Consider the following 21,967-nt stretch of genomic DNA (forward strand, 5'->3'; position numbering starts at 1 on the left):
ATTTTTTATGTTTTATTGGTTTGAGTGTAAATTTTTATTCTTATGAGCCACTCAAAGTTGTTAGGAGTCAGATGACAAAAAAAGTTTAATAAATTACTATTGTTACTGTTAATTTTAAACCGAGCTCTAAGCAGAGTCTGCAGTAGTCATTACTCGGTGAGACGGGTTCAGACCTCAGCAAAAGAAAAACATGCCAGGAATTATTACCTGCATCTTCATGCCATCCAGACCCAGCCTGCAAGAAAAGCAAAAGCAAGCATGAGAGGCATGGCAAAGCAGAAACAGGTAAGAGGCCTGTAAGTTTCACTACCATAAACAGTGAGTCCAATACCATGAGTAGCATGAACATTGGGCTCCTAGCCATTCCTGGAAAGGCCTTTTGAATAAGACACAATGGCTAAATTAGGAATGGATGTGAAGAAGGAGGCAGGCTCGGGCTAGATCACTCACCCTTACCTACTTATTGGCCTACTGCTCAAACTCTGCAGTGATTTCCTAGAGGGGTGGGCCACAACACAAATGGAAGGAAAAAAAACGACCTTGTAAGATTTTCTACCTGGAACTTTAATGTGTACTTCTCATCTCAGGAGACCTCCCTCCTACAATACAGATAGTTTCGAGTAGTTTAATAAAATGCAGTTAAAAATGCTATACAAGCCATCATTGAGAATATACAGTATGTGTGTGTGTGTGTGTGTGTGTGTGTGTGTGTGTGTGTGTGTATACACACACACATATATATACATATACACATGTATACATACACATACATATATATATATATCCACATACATACACACAAAATCTATCTATCTATCTATCTATCTATCTATCTATCTATCTATCTATCTATATATATATATGAACAGTAATAGTCTTAGTATTTAATTAGTTAAATTAAAGTAGTTAATTTCATAGTGTTGTGGGAATTAGTTGTTTAGCAGAGTGATGGCATTTGGGGGAAAAACTGTCCTTGTGTCTTTTTGAAAACATTTTTTTACAACCTTTTAGCCGAAGAGGTTGTAGAAAAAAAAGTAAAAAAAAAAAATTGGCCACGCCCACCCAGTCACATTACCAGCCCCCCACCAAGCCACGCCCACAGAACTGGTAGTAAGAAATTTTAGATTTCACCCCTGGTAGAGCCCTATAGCGTTGTTTTGAGGGTAGACGTTGAAACGATTTATTTACAGAGGTAAATCCTAGAGAGGCAGAAAATGCATCACAAAACAATGGAGATGAATGCTAGAGAGCAATAAAGCTGCATAAAGGCAGACATAACACCTGTAACATCTTCCCCTTTTCATATTAATCACACACAACATTGTAAAAGTTCAGATGAGAACCAGTACTAACATTTTCTACAGATTAAGTCTATCAGGTGGTCGTGAACATCTGCACTACGGGTGAAGACTGGCCCTCTTATGCAGACTGGCTCTCTTTGCACTAAGAACTTCTCCGATCTCGAGACTTCCGGTGGCTCCACGGACGACGAGGACGGTCTCTATAGACCGCCAGCCACCCAATCTGTAAAAACCGCCCTGACAGCGCTAAACAGCTGTCCGGCGGTTTGAAAAAACTCTCCTTCGGGCAAAGAAGGAGAGGAGAGTCGGAGGGGGTGGGTAGAGCTCCCCGAAAGTCACTGGATTAATTCCAGGGACTCGGAGGGTGAGAGCTCCCCAGTTCACCCCTCCCATTGCTCCGGATCGCTGGTGCCTCTGTTAATCAGAGCAAGACGTCTGCGTCCAATTCTGCTGGCAAACAGTGAGTTTTAATGATTTCTAACAAAGCAGACAGAGCGGAAGCAAGAGTGCAAGCTTTCTAAAAGAAACAGAACTTAACTCCGTGAATACATTGTTGCAAACGGAGCTCTCTTGAGCTGGAGGCTGGAGAGGAAGCCTTTGTTATGGGCGGAAGGGAAAGTGAAAGTTAAAGGGAAACTGCTTGTTAAGAGCCCTCTGCCTGAAGAGTAAACTGCTGAGGATTGAGTATAGCTTGAAGAGAGGACTGTTTATTTTGGAAAAACTTTGAAACATACTTTGTAAGACTGTTTATAAGATTCAGTGGCTGTAAAAGGAAAAAACCCTTTTTAAAAATAAAATGGCTGCTAAACAACTAAAGCCACCAACTTCTAAAGGGGGAGGAGGTTCCCCTGTAGTGACTCCAAAACAACAACTTCTGGCTGACACACAGTCACAAGACCTTAAAGAATTTATAATGGGTGCCCTGAACAATCAGACAGAAATGATGAAAGAATTTTCAGAGGAGTTAAAGAAAATTAAAAGTGTGGTGGAGGAAAAACATGATGAAATAAGAGATGACATTGTTTTTGCAGTTTCAGGACTGGCTACTCATATGTTAAAGATTGAGGAGAGAGTACGGGAAATTGATGATGCTAACTTGGAGCTTGCAACTAAAGTAGGAGAGGTTATGATACAAACAGAGAAAGTGGATGATGAAATGGTTATGTTACAATATAGATCAATGGAATTTGCCCTGAGGCTGAGAGGTTTGAAAGAAAAGAGTGGTGAAAATTTAAAAGATGTTTGTTCCAACGCTTTAGCAGAGCTGATCTCAGAAAGGCCAGAAGATGTGGCAATTCAAATGGACAAAATTTACAGGGTCAATTCCTGGCTGGCAAAACAAAAGCAGCTACCAAGAGATGTGATGATTTATTTCACAACAAGGAGAGTTAGAAATGACATTCTGCAAGCTTCTTACAGAAACAAGATTAAAGTGGATGGACAAGAGCTGGTGGTCCTGAAAGAGCTTCCTCCTAAAATGTTAAGAGACAGAAAGCAGTTTGGTTTTTTGGTGAATGAACTAAAAAACCAGCAGCTTCAGTACAGATGGGATGTCCCATTTGGGATAATAGTGACATACGCTGGGCAAAGACATCGCTTAAATACAGTTGGAAAGGCAAAAGATTTTTATGCCAATGTTTTAAAGGCTGGAAGGCCACCCTCACCAGCGGGTGCTAGAAAGCAATTGGAAATTACACAACAAGAGAAAGATGGAGGGCAACCACAAACTTACGCTCAAGCACTAGCTGGAGGAGCCAATTTGGAAGAAGATCTACTACTGAGTGGGGGTCCACCACCAACCCTTGAGCCATTAACGATGATACAGCTGCCAAAAGATCAACGATTGACAAGAGCTACCTACAAACAACATCTGGCACAACAGCCTCAAGATTCAACCCAACAAGTCCAAAAAACACAAGCAGTGGGAGGAGCTAGGCCGAAGTCTAAAATGGCGGAGGAGGTTCAGCTGATGCTTTCAAAGCTTGGAGCGCCCAGAGATGGCAAATAAATTTTTATCTTGGAATGTCAACGGTTTAAATTCTCCACAAAAAAGAAAGAAAATATTTCACTATTTGAAGCAATTTCAGAACGATGTTATTTGTTTGCAAGAAACACATATTAAATCCTCAGATCAAAAGTATTTGATAAATTCGAAATTAGGTACACATTTTGTGGCATCAGTTATAGTTATATATGTTAAAAGAGGCTTAGTGGCCAATTTAATTGAGGCCGACACTCAAGGTAGATATATTGCAATCGAATTAACAACACAGAATGGGAAGCTGCTTGTAATTGGAGTATACGCACCTAATCAACAACAAGATAAATTTTATAAACTTTTACATACCAAAATATTACAATGGGATTATAGATCTTTACTTCTAATGGGTGATTGGAATGGGGTAATAAATACCCAGAAAGATAAAAAAAGTCTTTCCAAGATTTCCATGCGTGCTAAGTTGCCTAAATCTTTTTTTGATATTTTGGAGGATATGGAGCTCAGAGACATTTGGAGAGAAAGGAACGTATTGGAGAGTGATTTTACTTTTTTTTCAGATAGGCATCAATCTTTTTCTAGGATTGATTTTATATTAACTACAAATGATCTTTTTTCTAGGGTGAAGAGTACGAAGATATGTCCAAGAACTTTAACTGATCACAGCCCGGTTTGGGTGGAACTAGAGCAGGAAAGAGGGGAAAGGAGGTCTTGGAGGTTAAATGAGAATTTATTTAGATATGAAGATAACGTGTGTGAGCTTAAAAAACAAATGAAAGAATTTTTTGTTAACAATATGAATAAAGGGACTTCGATGGAGATGGTATGGGATGCGTGTAAGGCATATATGAGAGGAACATTAATTTTTTTGAATAATAAATATAGATTAAAACAACAAAACAGACGGAAAGAGATAGAGGAGGAAATTAAAAAGAAAGAACAATTGCTTATAATTAACCCGGGAGATAAAAAGGCAAAAGATATGATTAATATTTTAAGAGAGCAATTTAATATGTTAATGGCTGGGCAAGTAGCAACCAGCATACAATATGCCAGACATAATACATTTTGTAATGCTAATAAACCTGGGAGATGGTTGGCTTACACGATGAGGAAAAAACAAAAATCACGTGTTATAGACAAGATAGAATTTAGAGGTAAAGAGATTTATCAACAGAATTTAATAAAAAAGGCTTTTTTGGAGTTTTATACAAAGTTATATGCTAAAGATGCAATTCAAGATGTTGATATTGATAGATATTTAAAGATGGAGATTCCTGAATTAACGCTGGAACAGAGAGAGAGATTGAATCAGCCAATAACTTCCAAGGAAATTGTTGGGGCAATTAAACAATTAAAAATAGGTAAGGCTCCGGGAACAGATGGACCAACAGCTGTCTATTATAAACATTTACAATCTGAAATGTTAGAACCACTCAAAATTTTATTTAATAAAATACAAGTAGGAGGAGGAGTACCACCCTCCTGGAAAACAGCCTTTGTCTCACTAATTCCAAAGGAGGACCAAAATTCCATTAAACCTGAGAATTTTAGGCCAATTTCACTTCTGAATACTGATTTATAAGATTTTTGCTAAAATATTAGCTAATAGATTAATGCCAGTTATGCAACAAATAATTCACAATGATCAATCAGGGTTTATAAAAGGGAGACAAATGAGATATAATGTTAGACAAATTGTAAACTTATTGGAATATTTGGAAAAAAATAATCAAGTCCCTGCAGCGTTTATATTTTTGGATGCAGAGAAGGCATTTGATCGTTTGAACTGGCAATTTTTGTTTAAAATAATAGAGAAAATGCACTTTGGGGAATATTTCACACAATCAATTAGAGCGATATATCAGCAGCAAACAGCACAAAATATAGTTAATGGAGGTTTAACAGAGGCTTTTAAAATTGAGAAAGGAACAAGGCAGGGGTGTCCTCTGTCCCCACTACTATTTATTTTGACTTTGGAGGTACTATTGAACAAGATATGTGATTCAGAAAAATTGAAGGGTATTGTAATTAGACAACAAGATTATAGATTAAGAGCATTTGCAGATGACTTGGTTATTACCTTATCCCTACCTATAGAGTCGGCTCCGTATATATTGGATATAATTGATCAATACGGGAAAGTATCAGGATTTAAAGTTAACTCACATAAGACAAAGATGATAGTTAAAAATATGACTATACTTGAAAGAGATAAACTAGCAAGATTAACAGATTTTGAAATAGTTAAAAAGGTTAAATATCTAGGGGTATACATAGCAGCTTCAAATACAAAATTATACAAAAACAATTATGAGGTTCTTTGGCAGAAGGTACAGAAGGATATGGAAAATTGGAAAAAATTACAGTTGTCTTTATTGGGAAGAATTGCAGCAATTAAAATGAATGTCTTACCTAGATTTTTATTTTTGTTCCAAATGATACCTGTACTTAAGAAAGATGAAAATCTGAGAGAATGGCAGAAAGGTGTTAATACTTTTATTTGGGCTGGGAAAAAACCCAGAATAAAAATGAAAATTATACAAGATACACGTGAAAGAAGGGGGTCTTAAATGCCTAATTTAAGATTATACTATGAAGCAGCAGTTTTATCACAAATTAGTGATTGGTTTTGTTGCAATATTTTCGGGATCAGACTCAATAATATTAGTAAGAGTTAAAGGTTTAAATATATTTCCTTTTATTTACAATAGGCATTCTATATTCACTGAATATTCACAGATAGAAGCAAGGAAAAGGGTGTAGGTGGCTCCTTATATATACAATGGGTGGAGCTATAAGTAGGAGTGGTGAATTATGAATACATTAAGAAGTGAAGAATAAGTTAACCCCTGATACCCCGTTCATATATTATTTACACATTAGAGAATAAGGCATTTACATCTGACAAATCCCCCTCTAAATGCCGATTCGTTATACAACACCAATTACACTCAGATTCAGGACAATACAATACATACAACTTAGAAGTTAAATATTTGTGTTGCTTAGAAGGTAAAGGCTTTGTCAATATGTCTGCTAATTGTTCTGAAGTATCACAATGCACTGCTTTAATAAATCCATCCTGAGATAATTGTCTCACATGTTTAAATTTTATATCTATATGTCTGGACCTTTGTCCAATGGCATCAGATCTAGATATTTCAATGGCTGCTTTATTGTCTTCATGCATAACAAAAGGCAAAGCAGGTTTTTTCCAAACATCTGAAATTAAATCATTAAACCATACAAGGTTATTTGCAGCTTTGGATAAACAAACATATTCCGCTTCTGTCGTTGAAGTGGCCACTAGTTCTTGTTTACCAGTGTACCAGTAAACTGGACAGTCATTTAAGAGAAATATATAACCAGATGTACTTTTTCTACATGAGGTGTCTCCAGCCCAGTCCGCATCTGCGTAACATGTAAGCTTTGGTTCTTTATTGTCTTTAGGTTCTAATATTAGGCAAAAGTCTAGTGTACTTTTCAGATATCTTAAAATTCTTTTAACAGCTTCCCAGTGATACATTGTTGGTTTGCTGACATGTCTGGATAATAAATTGAGTGGTAAGGCGATATCTGGTCTAGTCCAATTAGATATATAAAGAAGTGAACCTATGATTGATCTATAAAATGTGTTATCCTTGAATTCGGGGGAAGATTCATCAGTATTTCTTAGAAAATCAGTTTGCATAGGAGTATCACAAGGTTTGGCATTGTTTAAATTGCATTTATTTAAAAGTTCTACAATCTTATCTCTCTGAGTAAGTTTGAATCCCCTTCTAGTCTTATTAATTTGGACACCAAGATATTTGTTTACTTTACCTAGAGATTTTAACGAGAAATGTTCATTTAGTTTAGTTACAAAAGTTTCTCTTCTCTCTTTATGTTTTCCTATGTATAAAATGTCATCCACATAAATCAATACAAATTCAATGTAATCATCATCCTTTTTGACAAAAAAGCAGTTATCAGCAGTAGTAGCGTTGAAGTCCATGGTTTTAAGTACTTTCACTAAACAATCATACCATCGTTTACCAGATTGTTTTAACCCGTATAAACTCTTGTTTAACAACCAAATTTCATTTTTGTTTGTGTATTGACTGTGAGGTGCTCTTACGTATATTTCCTTATCTAGTTTAGCGTGTAGATACGCAGTCTGTATGTCGTATTGAAATACATCAAGGTTGAGTGCTGATGCTACCACTAGAGCTGTTTTGACACTCTCTGTTCTTACTGTGGGGGAATACGTGTCAGTATAGTCCTCCGGATATTTCTGTGCATAACCTTGTGCAACTAGTCTAGCTTTGTATAGAGTATTGCTTCCCTCTAAGTTCTTAATTTTATATATCCACCTGGTACCAATAATTGTTTTATCCTTAGGTGCAATTGCAGGTGTAAATACATTTAATCCTTGTAAACTTTCCATCTCTTTTTTCATCGCTAATTCCCATTTTTCCTTTTCTTCACGAGGGAGTTTTAACACTTCCTCATATGTATTGGGTGTTGTTGGCTCACCATCCATATGCATTATGTAATCCTTGTATTTATTTGGCATTTGATTTCTGGTGTTTCTAATGGTTTTTTCAGGTTTGCTATCGTTATCATGCAAATATCTTGCTTCCTTTTTTGTTAATGTGTCTGTCTTAATTTTGTGTTGGCTATTTGTCCAAATTTTGGTTTTGTTCTTATTTTTGTTGATATTTTGCTTTTCTATGATCCCTTCTTCATGAGATTTTGTACCTTTATATTTATTTGGAAATATTTCATTAAGATGTAATTAAGACCAGTTAGCCTGTTCATGGAACACAGCTGTTCTGGAGACTATAAATTTGTTATTGTTATCAATGAATCTGTACCCTTTAGTACCGGTTTCATATCCCATAAATCTGAGTCTTCTGGATACGTTTTCTCCCTTTCTTCTTAATTGTTTAGGTATGTGTACGTCTGCAGTGACTCCAAATATATGCATGTGTGCTAATTTTGGTTTTCTATTATACATCACTTCATATGGTGTCTTATTTACAATGCTGGACCATGTTCTATTTTGTGTGTAATTTGAATAATGTAAGGCTTCTGACCAGAATTGTTTGCTTAAGCCAGCATCTTCCAATGTGCATCTAATCATGGTTTGTAATGTGGAATTTTTCCTCTCTGCAATCCCGTTCTGGAACGCAGAAAATGGACTAGATGTGTAATGTAACATTCCTTTGTCTTTTAACCATTGGGAGAATTCTTTAGACATGAATTCGCATCCCCTATCTGTCATAATTTGTTTTATTTTGATGTTGTGTTGTGTTTCTATGCGTTTGTAAAATTCTTTAAATTTTTGAAATGTTTCATCTTTGTGTTTTAATGTATAAACAAACCCATAGCGGCTATAATCGTCCACTATTGTCAGGAAGTAACGTTTTCTATAAGTGATTGATGGAGTTAATGGACCAACTAAGTCCATGTGTACTAAATCAAAAATTTTGTTAGTTGATCTAGTAGATTTTCTTGGCCTGGGGCTAGTTTTAGTTTTGTAGATTTACATACTGAGCATTCCAAATAGTTTTCACAATTTTTTATTTTAACACCTTCTGCGTGTTCAGTCATTTTTTGTACTACAGGAAAACTGGCATGTCCTAACTTCCTATGTAAGATGTGAGCACACTCATCATGAATTGGCTTACCTATTTTTGGTTTTTTTTCATTGTGTGCATCTTTGTGATCATGAGATGTTTTACACTCATCATTGTCACTATTGCTAATATTTTCATCATCTACTTCAATACAATCTTCCATATTTGAGTCAATGTTATGCAACCATTTTTCCTTTGTTATCAGATAAGGTAGGCCTCCTTTAATCATCACTGTGCCTATATTTATTTTATTCTTCTCCAAAATCGCTTTTCCTTTTGAAAAAACAATGTTAATGTCAGAATCTCTACTTAGTTTTATAGCACTTAGTATGTTATGAGGTATCTCAGGTATTAGCAATACCCCCTCTATTTTTCCTAGACCAGGCAAGGTTACATTCCCTCTACCTAATACTTGCACGTTTTCTTGGTTAGCTACCTTTATTACAAATTTATCTTCTGCAAATGAAGACAATATATTTTTGTTATTAGTGGTGTGATTAGTTGCTCTAGAATCAATAAGCCAATTATTGTTCTCATTTTGCTGTATGTTAGTGTTGTCTTGTTTATTTAGCCCGTTCAGTGAGCCAGATTTTCTATCCTTTGAATTATCTCTGCCCCCTCTATTCTCTTTGTAATTTGGTGGGCTCCTATATCTATGTCTATCTATGGAAGACTGTCTATAATTGTATTTGTTTCTATATTCTGACCTATGCCTTTCTCTTGAAATTTTGGGACAGTCTCTTCTATTGTGTTCCCTGGATCCACAATTGTGGCATTTAAATGTTTCATTATATTTTTCTTGGAAAGCTACTTTCCTATATGGTTTGTGTTCTGTGTGATTGCTAGAACGATTCCTTCTTGAATTGTCTTCTGCTATCAATTTATTGGATAGACTTTCTATGGATAAATATCCTAGATTGATAGTGTCTAAATGTGACATAAAATTGTCCCATGATGAATCAAGTGAGTTGATAATAACACTTTTCATTGTTTGGTCTGAAATCACCTCCCCCCTCAAATGCAGCTCAGCTCTTATTTTGTTTAAATATATTAAATGCTCACTTATGGAAACCCCTGGTTTTACCCTAGATGAAAAGAAATCTTTAGACATCCTTGTGGTGGTAGCTACACTGTCACTGTGAAACAAATTAAACATGCATTGAATGATTTCTGAAACAGTCAGATTTGGCTTAATGCTATGATACATTGCAGGAGACACACTAGATATTATTAAGAAAAATGCTCTATGGTGTAAACAATCTATTTTTAGAGTCCAAGGTCTTTTTGGGGGACTAGTGATAAAAAATAATAAGTTTTCCTTCATAAAGACAACCTGGAGCTGTTGATACCATTCTTGCAAATTAACGCCATCAACCCTTAGCTTTGGGAAGTCACTGGGTAAATTTCCGACATTATTGTGTCCATTACTTACAACCTGAGGTAGTCCGTGGTCTCGCAAGTGTAGAAAATTGCAAAACGGCATGGGGATGCTCGCAACGAGTCTGCATGGTCTCCTCGCCAGTTCATGTCTTCCCGGACCGTCTGCGTAGTTTTGCGCATGCGCGTTGTCCATTTCTTCTTTGGAGTCGTCGTGGAAGGTTCTCTCCATTGTGGCTCGCTCGTTCTGCTCCTCTTCAGATGAATCGGTCTCTGGTTCGATTTTGGGAGTCTTGACGACGGCGGCTGCTCTTCCTCTTCCCCTGAGGGCTTTGGTGCTTGCTTCAGTCTGTGGCGTAGGGCGGTACCGGCAGGGCTCTCTGGGTTCGGGCGTCGGCGTTCTCGTAGTCAGGATGGGAGCGGGCAGGTCTTGAGGCATCGGCTTGCTCGCTCACTTCTTCGGTAGCTGTTTGTTAATTTTTAGTTTTGGCCCAAATGCAGCAAAAAGCGTTTTCATTGCTGATTTTATTTGGGAGTTTGTTGAATCATCTTCACTTTCTGATTCTGATTCTTCTGAGGAGTTTGAATCTTCTTTTTCATTTTCGTTGTTTGATAACGTTTTTCGCGCCAGAAATTTTGAATTGAGCATTTTGATTGGCTCTGCTTCGCTCACCCTGGAGGCCTGTTGAAACCAAGATGGCTGCCATTCAAAATTTCGCGCGGGATCACCGTTTTTCTTCTTCGTAATGACTTTCTCTGCAGTCATATCACTCACTATTTTTGGGTCTTTAGACTTTTCATTAGTGATGTTTTTCTCTCTCGCTGCTCCGCTGTTCTTCAGCATATCTTGGAGTTTCGCAATGAGGCTTTCATCATTCTTCTGGCTCTTTAATAGTTTTAATATCTCTGACCTGAGTTCATTATTCTCTATTTCGATTTCCTTCTGGTCATCAATTTCATCTATTATTTCTTCGTCTTCAGTGGTGTATTCTTCGGATTCTCTCGAAATTGCGTTTGTGGATTCGTTGATTATTTCTTGTTCTGTTTCCATTTCTTTGCTGTAGGCCCTGGTGTTGGGCCTATCTTTCTTAGACATTTTTAAGTTTTTTATTGAGTCAATTAACCATCCTCTGCTACCAGCTTGTTGCAATATTTTCGGGATCAGACTCAATAATATTAGTAAGAGTTAAAGGTTTAAATATATTTCCTTTTATTTACAATAGGCATTCTATATTCACTGAATATTCACAGATAGAAGCAAGGAAAAGGGTGTAGGTGGCTCCTTATATATACAATGGGTGGAGCTATAAGTAGGAGTGGTGAATTATGAATACATTAAGAAGTGAAGAATAAGTTAACCCCTGATACCCCGTTCATATATTATTTACACATTAGAGAATAAGGCATTTACATCTGACAGGTTTAATTTAACTGAGGGGAGAATTTTGAATTTAGAAGGTTATGATTTGTTATATGGATGGCACGCCTATTTGTTATATGACAAAAAGTGGATAAAGTATTTAAGGTTCATATATTAAGAAATGCTTTGTTAAGGGTTTGGAAAAAATATCAATATAAGTTAAATTATAAGATACCTTTATGGGCAAATCCTAGACATGCAATAGAAAACATAAGTATAGAACAAAAACAGAAGGTGATTACCTATAAAGAGCTTCTTATTGTGGAAAGGGGGGTAATGTATTTGAAATCTTTAGATATACTGAGAGAAGAAGGTATAATTTATACATGGTTTCAGTATGGTCAACTTCAAGCTAGATGGAAGGAAGATCAAAAAACTGGCTTTGTGCAAAATGAGGAGAATTTGGTAAAACAAATTAGAGATCAAAAACAAATGCATATTAAAAGGTTATATAATGTTTTATTGGAAATAGATTCTGAGACGGAATTGGTTAAAGACTGTATGATTAAATGGGCACAAAATTTTCAAGAGCCAGTAATGATGGAGACTTGGGAAAAGATTTGGATTAGAAATGTGAAATTTACACAAGCACAAAATTTAAGAGAAAATTTTTATAAAATGTTTTATAGATGGCATTTAGATCCTAAAAAATTATCATGTATGTATTCTAATGTGCAAGCTAAATGTTGGAGATGTGACTGTGATGATGCAACTTATTATCATATATGGTGGACTTGTAGAAAAATCAAAGCATTTTGGATAAAGATTTGGTGGGTGATGCAGAATATTCTTAAAAAGAGACTGAAATTTACTCCACAGTTGTTCTTACTGGGTATAACTACGGACTGTACAGTTGTAGAGACTAAACTGATTTTGAACTTGATAACAGCAGCAAGATTGTTGGTAGCACAACACTGGAAGAAGGACTTTTTGCCTACTATTGATGATTGGATATTGAAAGTAACTAATTTAGCTGAAATGGCTAAAATTTCAGCATATCTGAAGGATCACACACAAGAAAGGTATATACAGGACTGGAGAAGATGGATTGATTATATACAAAATAAGTATCAAACCAAAAAATATCAAATAGCTTATGAATGATTTCTTTTATTTGTATAAGCGTTATATAAGTGATATTAGAAGTATTATGTTTAAGAAATAGGATTTTACATATGGGGGGTTAAGAATTTTTTCTTAGGGGGTGTTAGTTTAATGATTGGTTATGCAATTTAGTTTATTGTTAAAGGTCAATAGAAATACCTTGTGTTCTGCTCTGGGAAGTCGGGGAGGGGGAGGGGGGGTTGGGAGGGGGGTTGTGGGGAAATTGTGTTTGTTTTAAAACTTTTTCAAAAAAAAAAAAAAAGAACTTCTCCGATCTCACTGAGGCCATTGGGCTCTTCTCACCACTTACTGGGGCGTCCAGCATTTGACTGCTGTCGGGTATACCACTCGCTCAGAACTCTGATCAACATTGGTCTGAGGCATCATCACTGTGCATTCCTTATTGTCAGTGGGGAAGTATGGTGTGATAATACCAGGTGCACTGGATATGGAAAATCTGGCTGCTCAGCCACATGCAAATCCAGCTGCAACCACAATTTCCATTCCTAAGCAAGGTGGTTGTTAGGCAAGTCATGCCAGATTTTACGACCTTTTTTGCTATGGATGTTAAGCAAATCACTGCAATTGTTAAGTGAATCAAGAGATCCTTAAGTGAATCCATCTTCCTCCATTGACTTTGCTTGTTGGAAGCTGGCTGGGAAGGTCACAAATAGTGACCACGTGACCCTGGGATTATGTAACCGTCATAAATACATGCCAGTTGCCAAGTACCCAAATTTTAATCATGTGGCTATGGGGATGTTATTCTGGTTATAAGCGTGAGGATTGGTTGTAGGTCACTTTTTTCAGTGCCATTGTAACTTCATACAGTCACTAAACAAATGGCTGTAAGTCGAGGACTACCTGTATAACCTTAGATAATCCATCTATATTCTGGAATTACTTTCTAAATGTATTTTGGAGTACATATGGTATCTTCTAAAGGATAGTAGGCAGTATTTAAAAGAGTCATGTTGCATTTTCAAACTACATAATAGCTTTCATAACATGGTACCTTTTAGCTGTGTTGCACTAGACCTAGAATTCACACTTTGCAAAGTCAACTCCCAAGATACCTAACCAGAATTGCTAATTCTATAGTCCAACACATGGGTCCTCAAACTATGGCCCGTGGGCCGCATACGGCCCACTGAACTAATTAATCCGGCTCGCAAAGCACCACGAGGTTGCCCTGCCCACATCACTCCACCCACCCTTCAGCAGAGCACAGGACTTGCCTTCAGGAGACCTGCGGGCTGGAACCAAAAGGTAAGCTCAACAATTTTAGCCTGCAGAATGCTTGTGGAGGTGCGGGGGGGTTAGAAGAGGCAAACAAGCAGGCAAAAATGGCCTGGTTTTGGCCAAACAATGAACCATTTTTGCCTGGTTTTAGCCTGCAGAATACTTGTGCAGGTGGGGAGGGGGTTAGAAGAGGCAAACAAACAGGCAAAAATGGCCCGTTTTTGGCCAAAAAAAAAGCCACTTTTGCCTGGTTTTAGGCTGCAGAATACTTGTGGAGATGGGTGTGTGTGTGTAAAGGCAAAAAAACATGCAAAAATGGCGCATTTTTCACCTTCACCGCCTCCACAAGATAGATAGATAGAGAGAGAGAGAGAGAGAGACAGAGAGAGAGAGAGAGAAAGAGAAAAAAGTGGGAGACAGAAAGAGAAGAGGGAGGGAGGGAGAGAAGGAAAGAGAGAGGAAAAGAGAAAGAAAGAGAGGGAGAGAGAAATAGAGAGAGAGAGAGAAAGAGACCAAGAGAGACAGACAAACAGAGAGACGGAAAGAGAGAGGGAGAGAGAAAGAGAGAGAGAAAAAGAAAGAGACAGAGAGACAGAAAGAGGGAGAGAGAGAGACTGAGAGAAGGAGAGGGAGAGAGACAAAGAAAGAGAGAGAGGGAGAGAGAAGGAGAGAGAGAGGGAGAGAGACAAAGAGAGAGACAGAGAGAGAGAAAGAAAGAGAGAGAAAGAGAATGAAAGAGAGAGAAAGAGAATGAAAGAGAGAGAAAGGGGGGGAGAGAGAGAGGAGAGAGTGAGAGAGACAAAGAAAGAGAAAGACAGACAGAGAGAAAGAGAGAGGGAGAGGGAGAGAGAAGGAGAGAGAGAAAGAGAGAAAGAGAGAGAGAAAAAAGAAAAAGAGAGGGAGAGAGAGAGAGAGAGAGAGAGAAGGAAAGAGAGAGAGAGACAAAGAGATAGAGAGAGAGAGACAGAGAGAGATTTCTCAAGCTCCTTGGGGCTGAGAAGAATTGCAGCAAAACTGAGTTTCCTAAAGTGGATCACTAGACTCCTAAACAACTGAAAAAACGATCTAGTAAAAAGAAAAGGCAACCAAAAGAGCAACATGCAAACAAAAGCAAATAAAACACCCCAAGGAGCAAAACAAATTAAAGTTTAATTTGTGTGCATTGTTCAATGGACTGTTTGTTTGTTTGTTTGTTTGTTTGTTTTAAATTTTTATACTGCCCCCTCTCCCGAAGGACTTGGGGCGGTGAACAGCCAAGATTAAAAAACTTGGTGGAACTGTAAGAAAGTTAAGGCTTTTTGGATAAAAATATGGTGGGTTATGCAGAATGTTTTGAAGAAAAAAATTCAATTTTCTCCACAATTGTTTTTATTGGGTATAGTAAAGGGTTTTACATCGGATGAAACTAAGTTGATATTGTATATGATAACAGCAGCGAGATTATTGATAGGTCAATATTGGAAAAACGAAGCTTTGCCCACTATTGAAGAATGGACTTTGAAGATGGTCAGTTTTGCAGAGATGGTGAAGATTTCAGCATATTTAAAAGATCGCTCACAAGAGACTTATGAATGGGAATGGAAAAAATGGATAAATTATGTGCAGAACAAATATCAAACCAGGAAGTATCAAATAGATTTTTATTGAAAGTATTATACAAAAATAGAAATGTATGAATTTTGTGAAGATGAAAAATTATAAGGGGGTTTGAGGGGTTCAGGTTTTATAAAAAAAGGGGATTTTGATGGGATTATATTTTGTGGAAGTCGGGGGGGAGGGTTAGGGGGGGTTTGGGGGGTTAGAGTGGGGACTATGGGGTGGGTTGGGGGGGGAAATGGGGTGAAAATGTAATTGTAAAACTTTTGCAATAAAAAAAAAACATACAATATAAACATTAAAATACATTTAAAACAAAATTAAATCCCTAATGGCTTTCCCCAATTAAAAACCCCTTACCCATAAAATTCACCAATAAAAATTTTTAAGCCAGCCCGGCTTGCCAAAATAGGAACGTTTTCAGAGCCCGGCGAAAGGTTCGGAGGTCCGGGATCAGTCGTATCCCTGGGGGTAGCTCATTCCAGAGGGCGGGAGCCCCCACAGAGAAGGCTCTTCCCCGGGGGGTCGCCAGTCAACATTGCCTGACCGACAGCACCCTGAGGAGACCCTCTCTGTGGGGAGCGTATTGGCCGGTGGGAGGTTATCGGTGGCAGAAGGTGGTCTCGTAAATAACCAGGCCCTAAGCCATGGAGCGCTTTGAAGATGAGAACCAGTACCTTGAAGCGCACCCGGAAGACCAGTGGAAGCCAATGCAGCTCGCGCAGGAGAGGTGTTACATGGGAGCGCCATGTCGCCCCCATAAGTACCCGCGCGGCCGCATTCTGCACCAGTTGGAGCCTCCGGGTGCTCCTCAAGGGGAGCCCCGTGTAGAGAGCATTGCAGTAGTCCAGGCGGGAAGTGACGAGGGCAGTGGTGGGATTCTGCCGGTTCTAGAGGGTTCGGCTGAACCCTTTGTTAAATTGCTGGCTCGCCCCGCCCCTTGCCCCACCTCTCCGCACTACTATTTATTGCCAATAAATGGGGCGGGCGAGCCAGCAATTTAACAAACGGTTCGGTGTTTTTTTGTAATTTATTGGCCCCGCAGCACACCGAACTGTTTGTTAAATTGCTGGCTTGCCCGCCCCTCGCCCTGCCCTGCCTCCCATCCGCGCGGCGTCAGCCTACCCTAGCCCAGGGCTGGGCAATTGTGGCTCTTTTACAACGTTTGGACTTCAACTCCCGCCTAGCCCATTCTGGGGAATTGTGGAGAATTCTGGGAGTTGAAGTCCACAAGGCTTAAAGCTGCCAAGGTGGGAGACATCAAGCATGAAGCTGGCCAAGTATCCTCCTTGAAAGACAACAGTTGAACATCAGGAGAGTTGTAAGAGGGCAGGGCTACATTTGGAAATTTTCGCATTTTTGCAGGTGGTGCATTACGATCTGGTGTCTGCAATGGAGAGCAAAATCCGGCATATTTGCGGGACAAGGCAGCCCTCATCTCCTGTCGCTTGGGACTCGGAGCGGTAAACAGCGTCTGGTTCGGGGAGCAGCTGGATTTTGCTCTCCATTGCTCTCTCGGCCCCCTGCAAGCTCTCGTCTCTCGTGGAGCGCTCCCTGAAGTGGCGCGGGAAACTTTGGTTGGGCTTCTCGAGAGATGAGAGCTTGCAGGGGGCCGAGAGAGTAATAGAGAGCAAAATCCGGCTGCTCCCCGAACCAGACGCTGTTTACCGCTCCAAGTCGGCAGGAAACGAGGGCTGCCTTGCGCCGCAAATATACCGAGGTGGTTTTTTTGCTCTCCGTTGCAGACACCAGATCGGCCCCCTGCAAGAGAATGAGAGAGAGTGAGTGGGGGAGAGAGAGAGAAAGAGAAAGAGGGGGGAGAGAAAGAGAATGAGAGAAAGGGGGAGAGAGTGGGGGGGGAGAGAGGGAGAGAAAGGGGGAGAGAGAATGAGAGAGAGAGTGGGGGAGAGAGGGAGAGAAAGAGGGGAGAGAAAGAATGAGAGGGAAAGAGTGGGAGAGAGAGGGGGAGAGAGAAAGAAAGAAGGGGAGAAAGAGAATGAGAGGGAAAGAGTGGGAGAGAAAGGGGGAGAGAGAGAAAGGGGGGAGAGACAGAAAGGGGGGGAGAGAGAAAGAGGGGGGAGAGAAAGAGAGAATGAGAGGGGGGAGAGAGAGAGAAGGGGGGGAGAGTGCCTGAAGGACCTTATCCCGTCACTGGGAGTCCAGGTGCTTCAGCAAGCGACGCGCTGGATTCGTATTAATGGTCCGCGAAATTTAAAATTATGAACTTGGTGGTCCCTGAGGTCCAAAACGTTGGGGACCCCTGCTCTGGAGGATTTAAGTAGCTTAATTGTGCTTGCTTGCCAATACCAGAATTACAGAGTTGGAAGGGACCTTTGGAGGTCTTCTAATCCAGAGATCTCCAACGTTGGCAATTTTCTCTGCCTGAGCCTGATGCTTCCTGAGAGGCAGGGGGTGTCTCCGAATGGGACCCCCTCCCCAAAAGGCTGGCCCCAAAGCCCTAGCTCAGAGGTCTTCAAACTTGGCAGCTTTAAGACTTGTGGACTTCAACTCCCAGAATTCTCTAGCCAGCATAGCTGGCTGGGGAATTCTGGGAGTTGAAGTCTGCCAGGCTTAAAGTTGCCAAGGTTGGAGATCTCTGGACTAGAAGATAAATGATGACCCGTCAAAAGTGCGAGGACCTGTCAGAAATCACTTTTTTCAGCCCTCTGAGTAGTCCCTATGTGCATATGGACTACTCAGAGGGCTGAAAAAGTTATTTTTGACCAGTCCTCGCACTTTTGACCAGTCCTTGAACTTACGACTGTCCTCACATTTTACGTTTTGCGCCCTATCTTGTCACCATGGTGAAGTAGTGGTGAAATGATTGACACGGTTGTTAAGAATGCCGCAATGAGTATAAATGTGAGTATGGTCATAAGTGCGAGGACCAGTCAAAAGTGCGAGGATCAGTCAGAAATGACTTTTTTCAGCCCTCTGAGTAGTCCCTATGCACATAGACACGCCCACCCGGTCACATGATCAGCTAGCCACGCCTACCCAGTCACATGACCAGCTAGCCACACCCACCCAGTCACATAACCACCAAGCCACACCCCCAACTAAGCCACGCCCACAGAACCGGTTGTTAAAAAAATTGAATCCCACCACTGGACGAGGGCATGAGTGACTGTGCATAAGGAGTCCCGATCCAGAAAGGGGCGCAACTGGCGTATCAGGCGAACCTGATAGAAAGCCCCCCTGGCCACGGCCGTCATATGCTCTTCTAAAGACAGCCGTGCGTCCAGGAGGACACCCAAGTTATGCGCCCTCTCTGTGGGGGCCAATGTCTCGCCCTCAATAGCCAGCGATGGCACCAGCTGGCTATATCGGGACGCCGGCAACCACAGCCACTCAGTCTTGGAGGGGTTGAGTCGGAGCCTGTTCCTCCCCATCCAGACCCGCACGGCCTCCAGACACCGGGACATCACTTCAAGGGCATCGTTGGGGTGGTCTGGGATGGAGATGTACAGCTGAGTGTCATCAGATGGCACTGCACCCCAAAACCATGGATGATTTCACCCAGCAGCTTCACATAAATGTTGAACAGGAGGGACGAGAGGACCGACCCTTGCGGCACCCCACAAACCAAGTGCCTTGAGGTCGACCTCTGCCCCCCTGCCAACACGGACTGCGACCGGTCGGAGAGATAGGAGGAGAACCACCGTAAAACGGTGCCCCCCCACCCCTAACTCTTCAAACCGGTGCAGCATGATATCATGGTCGATGGTATCAAAATCCGCTGAGAGGTTTAATAGGACCAGAACAGAGGAGCAACCCCTGTCCCGAGCCCTCCAGAGAGCATCAACCAACGCGACCAATGCCGTTTCCGTGCCGTACCCAGGCCTGAAGCCGGACTGGAACGGATCTAGATAGACAGTTTCATTCAGGTACTGCGGGACCTGTCGCGCCACCACACTCTCAACAACCTTCGCCAGAAAGCGAAGGTTGGAGACTGGACGATAGTTTGCCAAAACAGCTAGGTCCAGAGAGGTCTTTTTTTTTTTAATTGAAAAGTTTTACAAAAAACGTTTCCCCCCCCAATATTCCCCCCCTTTTTTTCCCTCCCCACCCTCCCCCCCAGACTTCTCAGAGCAAAATGCAGGGTATTTCAATTAACAATCATAAGCTAAATTAGCCTAACTATTCTTAAACTACCAAATCCTCCCCTGAAACCTTAACTCCACTATGTATAATATAATACTTCTAAAATTTAACATTCATTCATAAGCTATTTGATATTTTCTTGTCTGATACTTAGTTTGAATATAATCAATCCATCTTCTCCATTCTGTTACGTATCTTTCTTGTGTGTAGTCCTTCAAATACACTGAAATTTTCGCCATTTCTGCTAAGTTTGTTACTTTCAGTGTCCACTCTTCAATAGTAGGCAAAGAGTCCTTCTTCCAATATTGCGCTACCAACAGCCTAGCTGCTGATATTAAGTTCAGGATCAGTTTAGTCTCTAATGCTGTACAATCCGTCGTTATACCCAATAAAAACAATTGAGCAGTAAATTTCAACCTTTTTTTCAAAATGTTCTGCATCACCCACCAAATTTTTATCCAAAATGCCTTGATTTTCTTACAAGTCCACCATATATGATAATAAGTTGCATCATCACATTCACATCTCCAACATTTAGCTTGCAAATTCGGATACATACATGATAATTTTTTAGGATCTAAGTGCCATCTGTAAAACATTTTATAAAAATTCTCTCTCAAATTTTGTGCTTGCGTAAATTTAACATTTCTAACCCAAATCTTTTCCCATGTTTCCATCATCACAGGTTCCTGAAAGTTTTGTGCCCATTTTATCATACAATCCTTAACCAATTCTGTTTCTGAATCTATTTCCAATAAAGCGTTATACAACCTTTTAATATGCATCTGACTTTGATCTCTAATCTGTTTTACCAGGTTTTCCTCATTTTGCATGACACCAATTTTTTGATCTTCCCTCTATCTAGCTTGAAGCTGACCATACTGAAACCAAGTATAAATTATCCCTTCTTCTTTCAATACATTTAAAGATTTCAATTGCAGTTTACCCCTTTCCATAAAAAGAAGCTCTTTATAAGTAATCACCTCCATTTTTTTGTTCTGTACTTATATTTTCTATTGCATGTCTGGGATTTGCCCATATAGGTATCTTATAGTTTAGCTTATATTGATATTTTTTCCAAACCCTCAGCAACGCATTTCTAAGTATATGACCTTTAAACACTTTATCCACTTTTTTTTCATATAACAAATAAGCATGCCATCCATATAACAAATCATAACCTTCCATATTTAACATTCTCTCTTCAGTTAAATTAAACCAATCACTAATTTGTGATAAAACAGCTGCTTCATAGTACAATCTTAAATTAGGCATTTTAAAACCTCCTGTCTCACATACATCCTGTATAATTTTCAGTTTCACCCTTGGTTTCTTCCCGCCCCAAATAAAGGTATTAACCCCTTTTTGCCACTCCCTCCAATTTCCATCTTTCTTAAGCACTGATATCATTTGAAACAAAAATAAAAACCTAGGTAATACATTCATTTTTATTACTGCTATCCTTCCCAATAGAGATAATTGTAGCTTTTTCCAATTTTCCATTTCTTTCTGCACTTTTTGCCAAAGAACTTCATAATTGTTGTTAAATAATTTCGTATTTGAAGCTGCAATATATACTCCTAAATATTTAACCTTTTTAACTATTTCAAACCCCGTTATCCTTCCTAAATCCTCTTTTTGAGATATGGACATATTTTTAATTATCACCTTTGTCTTATGTTGATTTACTTTAAATCCAGACACCTTACCATATTGACCTATTATGTCCAACATATGTGGAGCTGATTCTATGGGTTGAGATAAATAACCAAATCATCTGCAAACGCTCTTAATCTATAATCTTGCTGTCTAATTACAATTCCTTTTATTTTATCAGAGTCACGTATCTTATTCAATAAAACTTCTAAAGTTAAAATAAACAACAATGGAGACAAAGGACAGCCCTGCCTTGTACCTTTCTCAATTTTAAAAGCATCTGTTAAACCTCTATTAACTATTATTTGTGCTGTTTCCTCCTGATATATTGCTCTAATTGATTGTGTAAAATACTCTCCAAAATGCATTTTTTCTATTATCTTAAACAAAAATTGCCAATTCAATCGATCAAATGCCTTCTCTGCATCCAAAAATATAAACGCTGTAGGGACCTGGTTGTTTTTTTCCAAATATTCCAATAAATTTATAATTTGTCTAACAATATATTTCATTTGCCTCCCTTTTATAAAACCTGATTGGTCATTAT

The 21,967-nt window shown here is 39.4% G+C and overlaps 1 protein-coding gene across 12 annotated transcripts in view; it reads right to left on the reverse strand.

The window, feature by feature from the left end:
- Positions 1-21,967, reverse strand: part of LSS (lanosterol synthase) — a 59,936-nt gene that overhangs the window by 13,229 nt on the left and 24,740 nt on the right. For all 12 annotated transcript variants that reach the window (XM_087886083.1, XM_087886067.1, XM_087886065.1 and 9 more), the window contains one exon: positions 208-235. In XM_087886083.1, the coding sequence (XP_087742209.1) occupies positions 208-235 (28 nt within the window). The remainder of the gene's footprint in view (positions 1-207; positions 236-21,967) is intronic.

Source organism: Pantherophis guttatus, chromosome 1, assembly GCF_059756535.1.
Source record: "Pantherophis guttatus breed Tessera chromosome 1, ASM5975653v1, whole genome shotgun sequence".
NCBI lineage: Eukaryota > Metazoa > Chordata > Lepidosauria > Squamata > Colubridae > Pantherophis > Pantherophis guttatus.